The sequence below is a fragment of the Mustela nigripes genome, chromosome 1 (assembly GCF_022355385.1).
Source record: "Mustela nigripes isolate SB6536 chromosome 1, MUSNIG.SB6536, whole genome shotgun sequence".
NCBI lineage: Eukaryota > Metazoa > Chordata > Mammalia > Carnivora > Mustelidae > Mustela > Mustela nigripes.
This window is the reverse complement of record NC_081557.1, coordinates 180,503,125-180,518,730: the sequence shown is the minus strand read 5'-3', so window position 1 is coordinate 180,518,730 and position 15,606 is coordinate 180,503,125. Positions and strand designations below refer to the sequence as shown.

The 15,606-nt window shown below is 37.7% G+C and overlaps 2 protein-coding genes and 1 long non-coding RNA gene across 6 annotated transcripts in view; 2 read left to right on the top strand and 1 right to left on the bottom strand.

The window, feature by feature from the left end:
- The window catches only part of PDE5A (phosphodiesterase 5A), a 148,365-nt gene extending 143,932 nt beyond the window's left edge, over positions 1-4,433 (top strand). For all 3 annotated transcript variants that reach the window (XM_059377866.1, XM_059377880.1, XM_059377875.1), the window contains exons 19-21: positions 1,159-1,233; positions 2,645-2,728; positions 4,287-4,433. In XM_059377866.1, coding sequence (XP_059233849.1) covers positions 1,159-1,233; positions 2,645-2,728; positions 4,287-4,424 — 297 coding nt within the window. In that variant the 3' untranslated portion in view covers positions 4,425-4,433. The remainder of the gene's footprint in view (positions 1-1,158; positions 1,234-2,644; positions 2,729-4,286) is intronic.
- A 935-nt stretch (positions 4,434-5,368) lies between these two features.
- The window catches only part of FABP2 (fatty acid binding protein 2), a 32,129-nt gene continuing 21,891 nt past the window's right edge, over positions 5,369-15,606 (top strand). The window contains exon 1 of one of the 2 annotated variants that reach the window (XM_059377889.1): positions 5,369-5,459. The gene's annotated coding sequence lies outside the window, so the exon portion shown is untranslated. Of the gene's footprint in view, positions 5,460-9,077; positions 9,130-15,606 lie in introns of those variants that run through there. The other variant, XM_059377899.1, reaches the window with a different exon arrangement.
- Positions 5,490-15,606, bottom strand: part of LOC132002777 (uncharacterized) — a 39,965-nt gene continuing 29,848 nt past the window's right edge. Inside the window, exons 3-4 of the long non-coding RNA XR_009400009.1 lie at positions 13,655-13,710; positions 5,490-7,962 (exon numbers count right to left, since the gene is read on the bottom strand). This is a non-coding gene — a long non-coding RNA (uncharacterized LOC132002777). The remainder of the gene's footprint in view (positions 7,963-13,654; positions 13,711-15,606) is intronic.

Genomic DNA, 15,606 nt, shown 5'->3' with positions numbered 1-15,606 from the left:
AAGTTCGAATTAGTAATAAAAATAATAAAACGAAACCTTCCCTGGTCATCCTTGATAGTTGCTTGGAAACCAAGTTGCTTTTTGTCAAATGGCAATTAAAGTGGAAAAAATCAAGCATTTCTCCTGCTTTTCTTATATGAATCGTGCTTTAGAGTAACTAAATAATTGATGAGGGGAACTTTCTTTTTATTGTACTTCAACTAATAAAAGAAAAAGAAATGATCGCTTTGAATATCACCTTTTTTAGCCCCTAAAGTAGTGGATCTAGACAAAGATCATTCCTGGTGTTTAATATTACAAAAAGAGAGGCAGCCAGGCTTCATATGGCCCCTGATGGAGGTACACAGCAATGCCTATGAAGCAGCCAAAAAAAAAAAAAAATCTAATCAAGCGTCTAGATCTTATTAGCAGTGTGTGGAAATACAGGGCACAGAGGAACATGAAATGACGTCATGGGAATGCAATCAGCAAAATCCACATAGAGGAGAACTGCAGGATAAACAACCCGTTTACCTAACAACAAAAACAAAAATGATAAGGACAATTTTTGAAAAGAGGAGGAACATGTAGATTAAAATAAATTTAGGGCGCCTGGGTGGCCCAGTTGGTTCACTGCCTTCATCTCAGGTCGTGATCCTGAGGTCCCAGGATGGAGTCCCGCATCACTGCTTCTCCCTTTTACCCTCCCCGCTCTCATATTCTCTCTCACTCGCTCTCTCTCTCTTTGACTCTCAAATAAATAAAATCTTTAAAAAGTAAATAAATAAACTTAAAAGTCATATCTATCAATCACCATATACACCCCTATATTGATACCGTGTTTTTCACAGCACCTGGCATAACAGGTACTTAACAAATAGCTCATTGATTATATACACAGATGGGCACACTCTATCTTTCCCCCACTGATTGCTAAAGTTGAAATAACATGTTGCTTTTTTCTGCCTAATTACAGGTTATGAACTCTAGCCTTGGTGATTAGGCACATATTTAAAAGCAAATAAAATATAATTTCTATTACTCGTTATTGTTTTATTATCTTTTTACTGAAGTGGTTGAAAACTAGCTTTGGTAGATTTCATTATCTTTATTCAAAGTCTCTATTTTACAGAGTTATATGCTTTTAATTGCCAAAACTTAATCGGTTATTTATTTCAGATAGCAGAACTTGTAGCGACTGAATTTTTTGACCAAGGAGACAGAGAGAGAAAAGAGCTCAACATAGAGCCTGCTGTAAGTATGAGACCTAGTTGGTAGGAATTATTCAAATACACTTGTTTAGTTTAGACTTCTTACACTTTCTGTGGGATATTAGGAACACAGTTTCTTTTCATTTTAGTTTTTAAAACATCCTTCTTATTAAAAGATTACATATAAAAAGAATATGTTTATTACAGAAAACAAAAGCAAATAAAAGAAGACAAAAAAGACTCTTTGGGCCATCATATTGTACCTACTTTTTTGTAATTTGTTTTTTCTATTTCAACATCGTAAGCTATTTTCATTCTAATGGATATTCTTATGCGTATTATTTATGATGATCACATGAAACAGACGGAGCCACAGTTTACCTACTTCCTTTGGTGTCATGTCTGCAACGTTCACTAGGACCAGCAGCACTTTGATAAACGTCTTTGTTGCTAATGACAGTTTTCATTCTCTTGTTAGGACAGATTCCCCGAATTGCTGTGTTGAAGGGCACAGATTTTTAAAGGTTTTTGAGACATACTGTCTTTTTTTACATAGAGCGTGGCTCTCACAGACAAGAGTAAGAGTCTTCTCAAACCATTTCTGGCTTTTGGAGTACACTTTTCCTAAAAATGAAGCATAGAGTCTTTTTTTTTTTTTTCAATTCAAATGGACATTTATCAAGTCCGTATTAAAGGGCACATGGTCCTCACCCCCTCCCTGTGTACAGTTCCATCCACTCTGCTCGCTCTTTAGCCTCAGCTGGGCACATCCTGTGTCTCACTAGTCTTTCACAGTTACTCCCTGTCTTCTGATGTAATGGTGGGTTTATTCCAAGGCTCAGAACCTTCTTAGAAAGTGGTGGGTAGGAGAGTGATGATCACCGCTAATGGGGAATATGCTTCATTTTAAACAAGCACTTAGTGCAGACTCATTGCTTCCCATGGCCAGTGCCGGGCTTGTCTGCTGCTCCAGTCATGACCTCCTGGGAATAATCAGGATGACATCTGCATAATTATCCTTCAGAAAGCTCTCTGCATGAATTGAATCGTAATCAGCTGTAGCCTCAGTGACTTCTTCCACAAAGCTGAGGGTGTTCCACTCCATATCAATAGACGATTCAAAGCTGTGTGTTCTCCAGATAAACGGCAGTGGTCGACTCTGGGTCAATGGTTGACTCTAGACAAGTGATCAATGCCACGGGTAGAGTGGGAAAAGCCCACCAGGATGAACAAGCCAGATAGGATTAGGGTCTCCCTGAGCCCAGTGCCAGCAGAGTGCAGGAGACCGAGGGGGAAAGAGACAGATAGGCTTGTGTCTGGCCTTTCTCAGCTAACAAAGCGATTGATGTTTTGGGGGCCAACTTGAATTGTGTTCTTTAAGTAACTAGATGTGTGTGTGTGTGTGTGTGTGTGTCTGTCTGTCTGTCTGTCTGTTTCTGTGTTTGTATTTTCAGGATCTAATGAACAGGGAGAAGAAAAATAAAATTCCAAGTATGCAAGTTGGGTTCATAGATGCCATCTGCTTGCAACTCTATGAGGTATGTATATGAAAACAGACTTGCTAAACTTAGACTGTGTTATGAATTAAAACCTCAAGTAATTTGAAGCGATTAACACTAGGCTGTTTTTTGGTTTTTTTTTCTGATGAACATGCTGTTTGCATTGAAGAAAGAACACATTTTACATTTGATTTTTCTCAGAAACTTTAATTCATCTGTGTATGACTATCTGCTGAGTGCCTACTCTGTGCTAGACTAGCAAACTGATGTGAGAATACTAAAAAGAATTATATGTCAGTGTTACCTTTAGGAGGGATTCTGTGCATACTCTGTCAGCATATTCTTTTTTAAGTTTAGGCCTAAATAAAGAAAAAAATTATCCAGCTTTTTCTCATTGTATAATGCAGCTTTAGTATTATTAAAATTTCTATGAGGATGTAAAGGAGATTACTGGACAAATATTACAAGCTCCCATTTCCTTACACCTTCTGGCTTGGGATTTTTATTCTTTTAGATAAAGATATTCTCCCTAAAACATCCCGGTTTGCTAGTTTAGATGCTTATTCCCAAAGTACAGAAAGTAGACACTATCCTTGTTTTTAAAGTTTATATAGGAAACCATCTTAAGTTTTAATTATTTGGGAAAAGCACATTTTTTCATAGAGTTATCATAGAATGTCAAGACCCAAAGAAACCCTAGAATCTTCTAATCCAGACATTTCACAATTCAGTAACTTCTTTCTCCTCCATTTCATATATGTATATGGATTTATTTCATTTGAATCTGCTGTTAAATTCTATGTAATATTGATATGTGTTTTTACTATTATTTATTACAGAGTCATTATAGAAAACTAAGAGAATTCCACTACTCAGACAACTACTGTTAATACATTAGTGTATATGCTTTATGAAATTTTTGCATTTTTTTCACTTCGCAAATTTGGTTTTTGTAATTTATAATACATCATAATGTGTATTTTTTCATGTCATGTGTGTTTCTGTGATATTTTTAAACGCTGCAAAATAGTAACATAATATACCTGACCCTGTTGTTGGGTATTTAAAGTTATTTTCAGAGTTTCTCTGTTACAAAGAAACCTGCAGTGAGCATTTTGTATCTAAATATGTGTGGCACTGATAATTGGTAAATAATACCATTAATAAGTTAATCTTTATCATGATCTTTGATACAAGTCTATTTAAGTACGTTGTATAAAACTGTTTTATAGGAAAACACAAATAAGCAGTTCCTGACAGGATCACACTTCAGGAGAGCCATCTGTACTACCAAAAAGCAAAATGTATTATTTCCCTGAGAAGTGGATTCCATACAGATCTGTCTCTATTGTAACTCAATAAGGTTACTTTGGAATGTATGTGTATGCTCTATCTCTCATCACCTACTCCTTGTCTGCACAGATTAAGAGAACTCAGTCATAAATGATCTGCATATTTGTTCACACAGCTTGTGAAAACCCTACAGTGGGCCTGCTGGTGAAATGAGTGTGAGATTGTGGCTCTTGGGAATAAGCCCGAGGAGGGGGCTTATTTCCTGGATGCCTTCTAGTTGTTTGCCTTCTTTTTCTTTCTTTAGGCCCTGACCCATGTATCAGAGGACTGTTTCCCTTTGCTGGATGGCTGCAGAAAAAACAGGCAAAAATGGCAGGCTCTCGCAGAACAGCAGGAGAAAATGCTGATTAATGGGGAGAGCAGCCAGGCCAAGCGGAACTGAGCGGTCTGTTCACGCCGAGTTCAAGTTTACAGACCGTGTATTCTGCCATATGTCTAGTTTTGCTATACACTGTACGAGTTTAGTGTATACTTTGCCACTGCTGTATTTTTATTTTTGCACAACTTTTAAGGGCACAGCATGAAATGTTTTTAGGGGACTATTACATATTTTCTGTATATTTGTTTTATGCCACTGATCTGAGATTATCAACGACACCCATTCACTCTTAGCACATGGATAAGAGCTCTGTTTGTGATATGTTGTGTACTACAAAGTGCAAGTTAAATTCTTGTGCTGAGATTTTTTTGTTTTATTTTGGGGGAATTTTAGGGGTTTTGTTTTTTGCTTGGGGGTTTTAAATAATTGTTTTTGTGTTTTCTGAATTACCAATCTTTTAAAGAATGTTTGGAATCCTCATTCTCAAAAATAGTCTAGGAGAAAATTGAATGTATTCTGTGACATTTAAAACCTATCTTTTTTTTTTTTTTTTTTTTTCTCTCTATCATAGGATAGAGAAAAGTGCTGGCCTAGTGGATTTAAGGGGAAAGGATAGTATTTGTCAACAAAAAAGTAAAACTCTGAAACAAATGGCAAGTACTATAAGGCAGTATGGTAAAGAAAAGGTATTGTTAATTGATTTGCTGTTTTTGTTAGTGAGCAGGAAGGAGAGAACTCTTTCATTTCAGTACATATGTCTATCCAAACATTACCCATAAAACCCCTGCAGTCTACCCTCTCTGATGGAAAGCAGGGAAAACCTTAGGAGGAGACACTGATTTCATGGGCTGAAGTCCATGGTCCTTGACTTTACTGAGGGATGGGTGTGATCCAGAAATGGAATGGCCATATCTGTCTGTCAGTGAAAAGAAACATTCTGTTGGAAGAGTCCTCTGAGAGTCAGTGTTTTGAATATTGAACTTCCTCTTTTAAATAACTTCCTTATCGTTTCTCTTACAAACCATAGTTTATAAGTGAACAGTTTAAGTCTTGACAGAAAACTGAGAATAAAAGTGATCATTGGAGCACTGACCTGAGGTAAGATATGACTGCAGATAAAAGGTAAAATGAATCATTATTTTTCTTTGTCAAAGGAAGCATAGAGAGTAGTTTTAATTGTATAAACAGAAAGGGGCTATCCTTGATGTTCGGGTCAAAAATTAAATTGACGAAGCAGGAGAGGAGGAGAGCTTAGGCCTGAATAAAACTTAAGCTTATTGAGTCTGCAGCTGAGAAACTGCCATATTTCAGTTTATAGGACTAGTCAACTCGGAATCACTGAAGTTTGGGTGTGTGCACTAAATGCTGACCCTGAGCTTAAGGTTGTTGATACTTTTTAGAGCTTTTTAGCACATTTAGAAAACGTTAACATTGTCTTAGATTTGAGCCCATTGATCATGTGTACCCTAAATACACATTCATTCATCATTAGAGAAGCAGATACTGAATCGAGCAGCTGGTTCAGGAAAGGAAAATCTGTTCCAAGCATGCAGAAATGTTTGGACTCAAGGAAAGTAGGAAGAGAAGTATTTGTCTGATTTGTTAACCACCAAAAAAAGTTTCTGAGTTTCAGTCACCAATTGGGTAGAAAATCTCTTGGGGACATGGTGCAGCATCCTCAAAGGACTTTCACTAAACATTGTTTCCTATTCATATTGTTTTTTTCTCTCAACTGCCTAAAACTCAATATCCTCATTGCGTTTTTAAAATTCTGAGTGTGAATCTTACATAATGTGATTTTATTCTTAACATTCATGTAAAAAAAAATTGTCTTGCCATTACTTTAGAGTGGCAAATGCTGGTCTAGGAAGTTACCAACTGTTTTTTACTATATGTGTAATTGTTGTAAAACTTGTATTTTGAGGATGCTATTCAGTTTTTATTTGATGTCCTATAGGTGAGATCTGTAAAGTTGCCTCTTGGTGGCGCTGGTGTGTAAATTACACAGGCTGTCACTAAAATAATGTATCTATATACTGGTATACACCCATGCATGCAGACATAATTCTTTAGTATAGAAAAATCGTTTAAAGAAGAGCAGTCTTTGGTAACGTTTTCATCATACACCTTGTGATTTAGTAGCTATGCTAAAATCTGTAATCATGTACTTTAGTAGTTTTTTAGACCCATCTGTCACTGAGATGTATGGAGGTTTTGTATGTGTGCCATTTTAACAAACAAGAAGTTCTATGTAGATTAGAAATTGTTTGGTTTCCTTTAGATAATGGTTTATTTTACTTTACTAGTTTAGCATTAAAAGAAGTTGGGTAGCACCATGCCTGTTCTATTGTGAAGTTTTAGTTCTTACAAGAAGAGTACTTCTTTAGGACCAGTTAGATGGTTCAAATAATTTTTACTTTTTAGGAAAATCATTCCATACGTAGGTTATCTGGTACATGGGCACAAATCGAAGCTTTTGTTCTTATATGAATTTTTTTTTTCCAGTATCTTCCCAAGTTGGAAAAAATCTATGTATAGTCCTTCCTCCCCTGCAATGTATCTGTATTACTAGTAAGAAGCTGTTTTTTCCCTAACATTGTTATAGTTATAGCTGAATGATGACATATCATTTCAATTTTCAGCCCCAGAAGTGCCCACTATTTTACTAAGTCGTTAAAAAGATGTCTTTAAAATTGCCAGGCCTTATATTTTTCACAGGATTGGCCCTTGCCAGTCACAGTCTTTTGTGAACCTGTGTGAGTCACTTAACCTCTGTGTGCCTGAACAAGTGTTATTAGAGGACTCATGTTTGGGCAAAGCCTCTGTCTTCATGGAGGATGTCACAGAAGGCAGCCACCACGGCAACCCTCATGGGCCCTGGAGACCACTGTCAGAAGTGGGATACTGGGCTGCAGAGCACGTATCTAATCCCACATGTCACTTCCTCTGTTTCAAAGACTGAAAAAAAGATAATACATTTATTTGGTTTCTCATTCACAAGTGAATGTGAGATTTTGAGTACCTTGCCTCAAGGTACAAACTCTGGGGAGTCATGTTGTCACCAGTTTTTTTGTTAATCTGAAGAATAGTTTCTATTAGATAGGAGTACTGAGATTAGAAAGTGTATGAAAATACACTGGAAATCTTGGGATCTGGGAGGAAACTGGTCACAGATCTGTTCTTGCCTAGCAGTAAAGTGCCTTTATTTTCAGCATAGAGCACAAATGTTAGACATACTCCGATCTGATTTTCAAGTTTTCTGTGTTTTTCACCAGATTTTACTCCTAATGCTTGATAGGTCATCACAAGCAGTTGCTGTTGTTTTGGTTTTTATTTTGATTTGATTGCAAGAGTGATTTTAAGATGAGAAGAGGAAAAGGTGAAATTGCCGTCCTGTTCTGTGAATGAGTGTAGTTGAAATCAGGTAGTATAACTGAATTGCTCAGTATCAGACATGGAACAGTCCACCCTTTATTGAGTCCCTGTGACACAACAGGCACTGTGCTCCGCCGTGGAAATAGAGCAGTGACCTCAAGTTGCCCACAGTCTGCAAAGAGGGCTAGATGAGAGACTTACCAGCTTCTGATCCTGCCAACTGAACCTGAAAATATAGGGTACATTATATCACTTGCATTGTCATCTATAACATATGTATTATAGACAGTTTTCCAAGGACCTTCTTTACCTGGAACTTACTAAGACTCCATCAGTGAATATCCTGTCTTCTTACAAATATGCATCATTTACCCTGTTGGTAGCTTAGAGAACACCTTAGGTAAGGAGTCATGTATTCTACTATATAGAGTTTTTTTTCCCATATGCTAGCCAGGTAGAGATTACTCAGAGTTCTTTTAGATTGTTAAACTGTGCACAGTTTTGGACCCCTTCTGCTGCCCTCCAGGGAGCAAGGAAGAAAGTACTAAAGCTCACTTCACCTTTCCATATGTTTCTCAAAAGCCTGTGTAAACGTGTCTTAATAAATGTCGTTGAAAGCAGTGTAAATAGTTGAAAATATAAATTTCTATTACAGTTTAAGAAAACCTTATGAATCATCACTAGCCACTGTTAATATCTATTTGTATTCTTATACCTTTTTCAATATATTTGAACAAATATATAGTTTCTGGCACTATTTTTGTACTAGGATAAAGGAGTTATTATGTATATTATGTTTAGCTTTTAAGTCCTTTTAAATAACTGCGACTGTTGATTTCATGTGTTTCCTCTCCCCCACCATAAGAACCATTTCCGATGACTCTTCTATGACAAAATCACTTTAAAGGAACACCTCCCCACCTCTGATGCCCATAAAATCAAGAGATGGTCAGGGTGGTCTTCTGTTGTGCAATCTCTTCACCTGTTGGTTGTTAACTCATTTTGCTATGCTTTGTAAAAATAAAAAGAAGAATGAACAAATAGGTATGAGTATTGTGTGATTTTTAGGGGAATTTTAGGCAGGGAGAATGGACCCAATGGTTTGAGAGACTTCAGTCAAGCTAACCTGTGGTCCTATTAGCTGAAAAAGATGTGATTTAATCAAATCCTTTCCTTAACCAAGACCCCTTTCAGTAATAGTCTTCTTTGTATTAACATCTTTTGCTACCAATCTGAGGGCAACATTTTGCATACCTTCTTCACATAAAGCTCCTAACAGCTCCATGAAGGGTGATAGTAACAGTCTCCTGTTGCAGGAGGAGCTAAGGGAGTTCCATACTTGCCAAAGGGCACGAGTTGGATTTGAGTCCAGACACGTCTGGTTTCACAGCAGGTATTTATTCCATTTAATTCTCTTCTTGAATTTTAATTGTAAAAGGTCTCAGATCCATTCTTGGTGGATCAAATGGACTATCTAGAAGCATTAGAGGTAAAATTTCCCTGACCTTGCAGATTTGGTTTTGTTTGGGTTTTTACTGTTAACATTCCTGGAGTTCATCTGATCAAAGCAAATGACAGGCCTTCACAGAACTCCAGATACCACCATGCTTCCGCTGTAAATGTAAAGATGTGGAGGTATAATTAAATTTTGAGGTTTTGATTCATCATTCAGTTTTGCCACTAGACAAGCCCTCTTCATGTGAGACAGAATATCTAGGCTATGCCTAGTTCACAAAACTGAAGACAAAAATAAAATGAAAGCTCATGTAAAATAATAGTTTAGATCTCCTGACCACTTGAGGACGCCAGAGTTCCTGATTATTTAAAGAAGTAATTCCTTACTGGGAACAATGAATAAAACTGCATTTTTAAAAATTTTTACTATCTAAAGAAAAGCAAAATGGAAATAATCAGTAGAGAATCAGTTCTTGCTTCCTCTTTGATCAGTGATCATTTCATCAAGATGTTCTCCAAACAATAACTGGTCACCTGAAGTCGCCAATATTCCAACCATGGAGACATCACCCCTTTCTGTAGAAAAAGGAAGTGTTTGATATATGCAAATGTCAGGATATGATTTTCTATTTTTAAGGCACATGGCATTAAATTAACAGAAACTCTTTGAACTTAAAGAGAATATTCTCTGATTGTAAGCTACATTCAGCCTTGGCAAACAAACAAGAGCTATCTTTCCAGCTCACAAACCACATTTTCAAAATAAACATTCACAAAGGTTATGTACGGAATCAAAATAATTATTTGAAACTGAAAGAAATCTGACTAATTAAATGGCATGCATGATTTTTTCTCTCTGGCTTGCCTCATTTTAACTGTGTGTGTGTGTGCGCGCGTGCGCAAAATATACAGGAACTAAGTTGATTCTCAATCATCTGACAGCAATCCCAATGGCACCTTTTAGGATTCCTCTTTCTAAATTGCCATGTAAAGGACAAGCTTCCATGGCCAATGGCAGGGGAGAAGCAATAAACAAGGACTGTTACAATAGCTTTCAACCTTCATATCCCCAATATTGATTACTTTTAAAACCATATTTCACTTCTTATTACTATTTCCCCTTACCCAACAGGAGTGTTTTTAGGCTTTATGTAACACTGATCTAACATATGCCTGTAAGAAACAAGCTTCACCCTTTACCAACCAGCTCTCTGAAATTCAGGACTTCTCTGGTCTCGCTGATCTGCCTAGCCCAAGAAGGGAAGGCATAAAACATGGTCAGCGACTGCCTCAGCTACAAAGGCTGTCTCGCTCATACTCTCTCCGTCGCATGTGTACACAAGCCAATAGGAGTAGTTTCTAAGGGTGCTCTACTCAGTTGTTAGAATAAGTTATAAATTTTCCTGGGTGATGAAAGGGAGACTGTGTCCTATCATTATTCCCTTTTGAAACCCCTGCTTCTCTTTTCTATTCTAGCTCCATACCCTAGGCCTTCAAACACATTTGATTCTCCTGTGGCCCTAAGAAAACCTGCTATAATCACACAGCCCTCCTAAGTTACCAGCATCTCTGCATCTTTCTTGTACTTTAAAGGTACTCAACAAATATTGAGTGAAAGAATGGATTTCCATACTTTGTCACCTGATGTAAAATTGAATTTTTTTATAAAGAAAGGGGAAAGTAATTCCAGTGAAGGGAAACAAAAATCAATGCAGAGTTTTTAGAAATTCTCAGTTGGACAAGAAGTGAAATTTGGGGCACCTGGGTGGCTCAGTGGGTTAAAGCCTCTGCCTTCCACTCAGGTCTTGACCCCAGAGTCCTGGGCTCGAGCCCCACATTGGGCTCTCTGCTTAGCAGGGAGGCTGCTTTCCCCTCTCTCTGCCTGCCTCTGCCTACTTGTGATCTCTGTCTGTCAAATAAAATAAATAAAATCTTTTTTAAAAAAGTGAAATTTAAGATGAAAAAACAAGCTGAATAAAGCAAGTTTTAGAGAAAAAATATTTGTTTTCTATTGTGAAAAATAAGTTAGCTATCAGACTTTCATTAATAAATTGATAACCATTAGTGGCATTACTCTGAGTGGCAGTTTTACCATATTGCTACAAACCAAGGAAAATTCATAAAGTCTAGAGGCCAGTAATCTTACAGAAAAGATAAGATTTACACTTAAAAATAAATAAGCAACAGTTTGCTTTCCCACCAATAGTGTAAGAAGGTGCCCCTTTCGCTGTATCCCTGCCACTCTAGAAAACAGTAAAAAAGTTAAAAATAAAAATAAATAAATAAATAAATAAATAAGTTAAAAATAGAGCCACCCTACAGTCTAGCAATTGTACTTCTAGGTATTTACCCAAAGCATTCTATTGATATCTATTGATAAAACTATTTATCCAAAGGATAAATACCTAGAATCAAAAGTGATTTAAAAGGGCACACACACCCAATGTATATAGTAGCAATGCCCACAATAGCTAAAATATGGAAAGAGCTCAGAAGTTCATCAACAGATGAATGGATAAAGATGTGGTATATAAATACAATGGAATATTATTCAGCCATCAAAAAGAATGAAATCTTGCCATTTGCAAGGACATGGATGGAGCTACAGTGTATTATGCTAAATGAAATAGTCAGAGAAAGACAAATACCAGATTATTTCACTCATGTGAAATGTAAGAAACAAAAGAGATGAACATAGGGGAAAGAAAGGAAAAAATACAGTAAGATGAAAACAGGGAAGACAGGAAACCATAACAAACTCTTAGCTATAGGAAACCAACAGGGTTGCTGGAAGGGAACTGGTTGGGGAAATGAGGTAACTGGGTGATGGGCATTAAGGAAGGCACTGGATATAATGAGCGCTGAGTGTTGTAAGCAAGTGATGAGTCACTAAACTACTCCTAAAACTATTACATGTTTACTAAATTAAAGTAATTTTTTAAATTAAAAAAATAAATTAATAAATAAATAAGCATATAAAAGTAAGCAGAAGATGCTCATTCATTCACAAATAGTTGATTCTCTACTCCATATCCAACTGGGGTAAACTAAACAAGCATGGCCTCACAGACCTTCTAGCCCAGTGGAGGCCAAATACAACGGATAGTTACATCTGTGCACTGAGGGTGGGGAGTGGAGTGTCCTTAATTCCAAACTGAGACTTAAACAACTGACTTCTTTAAGGGTGAGATATCTAGTTTAGCCACATGAAAAGGAAAAAGAACATTCTAGGCAGAAGAAACAATATGTGTGAAAATCTAAAAGTAGCAGACTAGAGAAGTTGAAGGTCTTCCCACTACTTATTTAAATAATTATAAGTTTTATAATTATGAATGATGATTTAAACTATTTATGAAGTATTAATATAGTACTTAAATATTATAACATAATACATAAATATAAGTGTATAAAATTTTAAAATGTGTTTTAATAAATGTATATTTGAACTCTTAAGAAAGGGAACTCCCAGAGACCAAAATAAAGCTACTTAAGAAATAAATCAGTCAACATATGAACTGATATTATGTCAGATCTAGGAATATTTGCAGACCAAATCATGAAGGGAGTTTAATACCCACCCAAGAAGGAAACAGTATTTGGGTACTGGCTCTCCAAGTAAGGCTGAAATATGTGAAGAGTTATGCCCTCACTGAACATGAAGAAGGTAGAAGGGGGGTTGTGGGGGACAGAAGAAATCTACTTGGAGACACAGGAAAACAAAGGAAGCATGCCTGTCTTAATCTGGGCTAATAATAACATTGGGTCCATCCTCATTAACACAGATTTGACGTTTGAATATGATCCAGGACTACCCAAATTAGATTACAATCACAAAAAGAAGTCTCAGGCCAGTAATAACAAAGGTAAAATGTCTTTGGAAGAACATAACCCCAAATAGACCCATAAAATTTCTATAGAAGTTATGCCACTAAAGACAAATTCCTAATTCAAAACTGTAAAACACAAGAGGAAGCAATTAAGAGTTCATGAAGTCAAGGATCAGATCCTTGAAGTCAAGGATGCACAAGACTAGGATCAGATCCCCAAGAAATCCAGACAACAGAACTCTTTGATAGAGGCTATTCGGAGAAATCATTAATACCTCATTCTTGTATTTGAAGAAGAAATGAAGAAACACCCCTAAAACAACACTCAGCCTCTTGTTCCACCTCTAACTCAACTCAGTCAGACACCCAATTGGAGAGTGATGGCCACATCACTCCACGGTCCTTAAGTGGTTTAAATAGATCCAATAAAAAGCAGTGAATGCTGGAAATTTGTTTCTTTTCTTTACCTTTCTAGTCCTGATCCATTTTAAGTCAGAAGTCCTAGGTAAGTGTCTGGATATTCGGCCTGTCTCAAGATCTAAGCTTCTGAAGGGGCTGAGGCAGGGAGTGTTAGCAAACCCATTTAACCAGAGCATGTTCTCCAACCTATGCATTCGCTTCAAACACTTCACTTACCTAACCATCTCCACAAAGCTCCACACCAGCCAGCAGCACAACGTTTTCATTCACACCTACAATTTAAGAAATAAAACAAATGAGCAAAGATAAAAAATCAAAAAACAGCAAAAAACAGACTCTCAACTATAGAGAACAAATGGATGGTTACTAGAAAGGAGGTCGGTGGGGGGATTGGTGAAATAAGTGATGGGAATCGAAACACATTTATCTTAATGACCACTGAGTAATATATGGAAGCGTGGAATCACTATATTGAACACCTGAAACTAATATAACTCTGTGTGTTAACTATACTGGAATTAAAATTAAAAAAATAAGTTGTGGGGTAAATAAATAAATGATGGCTTCCAGAATTTCCTATTCTTCTACATTATCTACAGTTGCTTAAGAAAGACCTTGAAAGATTAGATCCACTATCAGTCCTCTTCCTCCTCCTCATAGATCATATGCTTGGAGAACACTTAACTGCAGCAGGCCAGAATGATGAAATTAAGTCCTCTCATATTGGAACAAAAACAAATTGGATGTGGCATGCCCTAGGCCGAGAGGGGCAAAGGGAGAGCTGACATTCTGTATGTGATAAATATTGCTTACTGGTAATTCACCACATTGTTTCTAGATCTGCAGTAAGGGCAAAGGTTCTTGTTCTGATTTATCATCTATGTCCTGATGGGTTGACTCAACATCCAGGAGCAATTTGGGAGGGCAAAGATTACTACAGATTGCCACACCAGAGGTCTGACAATCACTGTTCACTATCAGAACCAAGGGATCAGGGATGCCAGGTGGTTCAGACGGTTAAGCCGCTGACTTTGGCTCAGGTCATGACCCCAGAGTCTTGGGATCGAGTCCTGCATCAGGCTCCTTGCTTGGCAGGAAGCCTGCTTCTCTCTCCGCCTCTGCCTGCCACTCTGCCTGCTTATGTGCTCTCTCTCTCTCTCTGGCAAATAAATAAATAAATAGATAGATAAATAAATAGATAAAATCTTAAAAAAAAAAAAAAAGAAAGAACCAAGGGATCAGTCCAGCTTCAAGAGAGGCCCTGGGAAAGATAGGCAAAAGAGCATCCCTGAGGAAAAGCAGCCTGCTTCAAGTCTATCACAGAGAGCAAATATTTCAAGGAGATTTAGAAGAGGAGGTACCTTCCTTGTTGCTCTAGCTTGGAGCTTCTTCAAACCCTGGGACATTCAAACCCTTCAAACATTCCAGATGGGAAGAGGGCTATTGAAGAGCTCTACTCTGGCCAGGGAAGAGAACCTGATGACTGCCCTGCCACAGGTATAGTGAGCATCCTTCTGCCCTGAGCCCTGCACCTTAGTCAGCCTGCAAGAGCCATAATGCCTGGGTCCTGGGCACCACTGGCAGGTGATTTCATGCCTATGGAGGACTTTTCTATAGAATTACCAGAGAATCATTCTCTGCTTTATAGCAAGGCCTCCTAGCAGAGTGCAGTGAAGGAGGTGAACATTTATTGAGCAGTAACTATGTGCCAGGCCTTTTCCATACACTAACTCATTTTATCCTTACAAGTCTCATCATGTAGATAATTTTGTCCCCATTTTTTCAGACAAGAAAACAAAGCAGAGGAAATTAGGTTACTTATCCAAAGCCATACAGCTTGCAGTTGGCAGAGCCAGAAGATGAACTCTGGTCTGGCTACAAAGTCCCTTCGGCAAAGTCCCTGTCAGTGCTGTCACAGCAGAAGGGCCCCAATGGGCTCACCACCTGTTTCTGAGCAAAGGTCACTTCAGGCCTTTCTGTGCGAGCTATTGTCCCCAGATGAATGGAGATCACAGTGTGGACATCACCTGCACCATCTTTGTTGGCCCGCAAACATACATCCTCATTCTGCTGTCCTGCTGGAGAAGCAGCATGCCCTTCTCACACCATCGAGCAAGGGGATGGAGATCCTATGACAGCCCAGCTGGGAGTTTTTCTTGTGGATGATC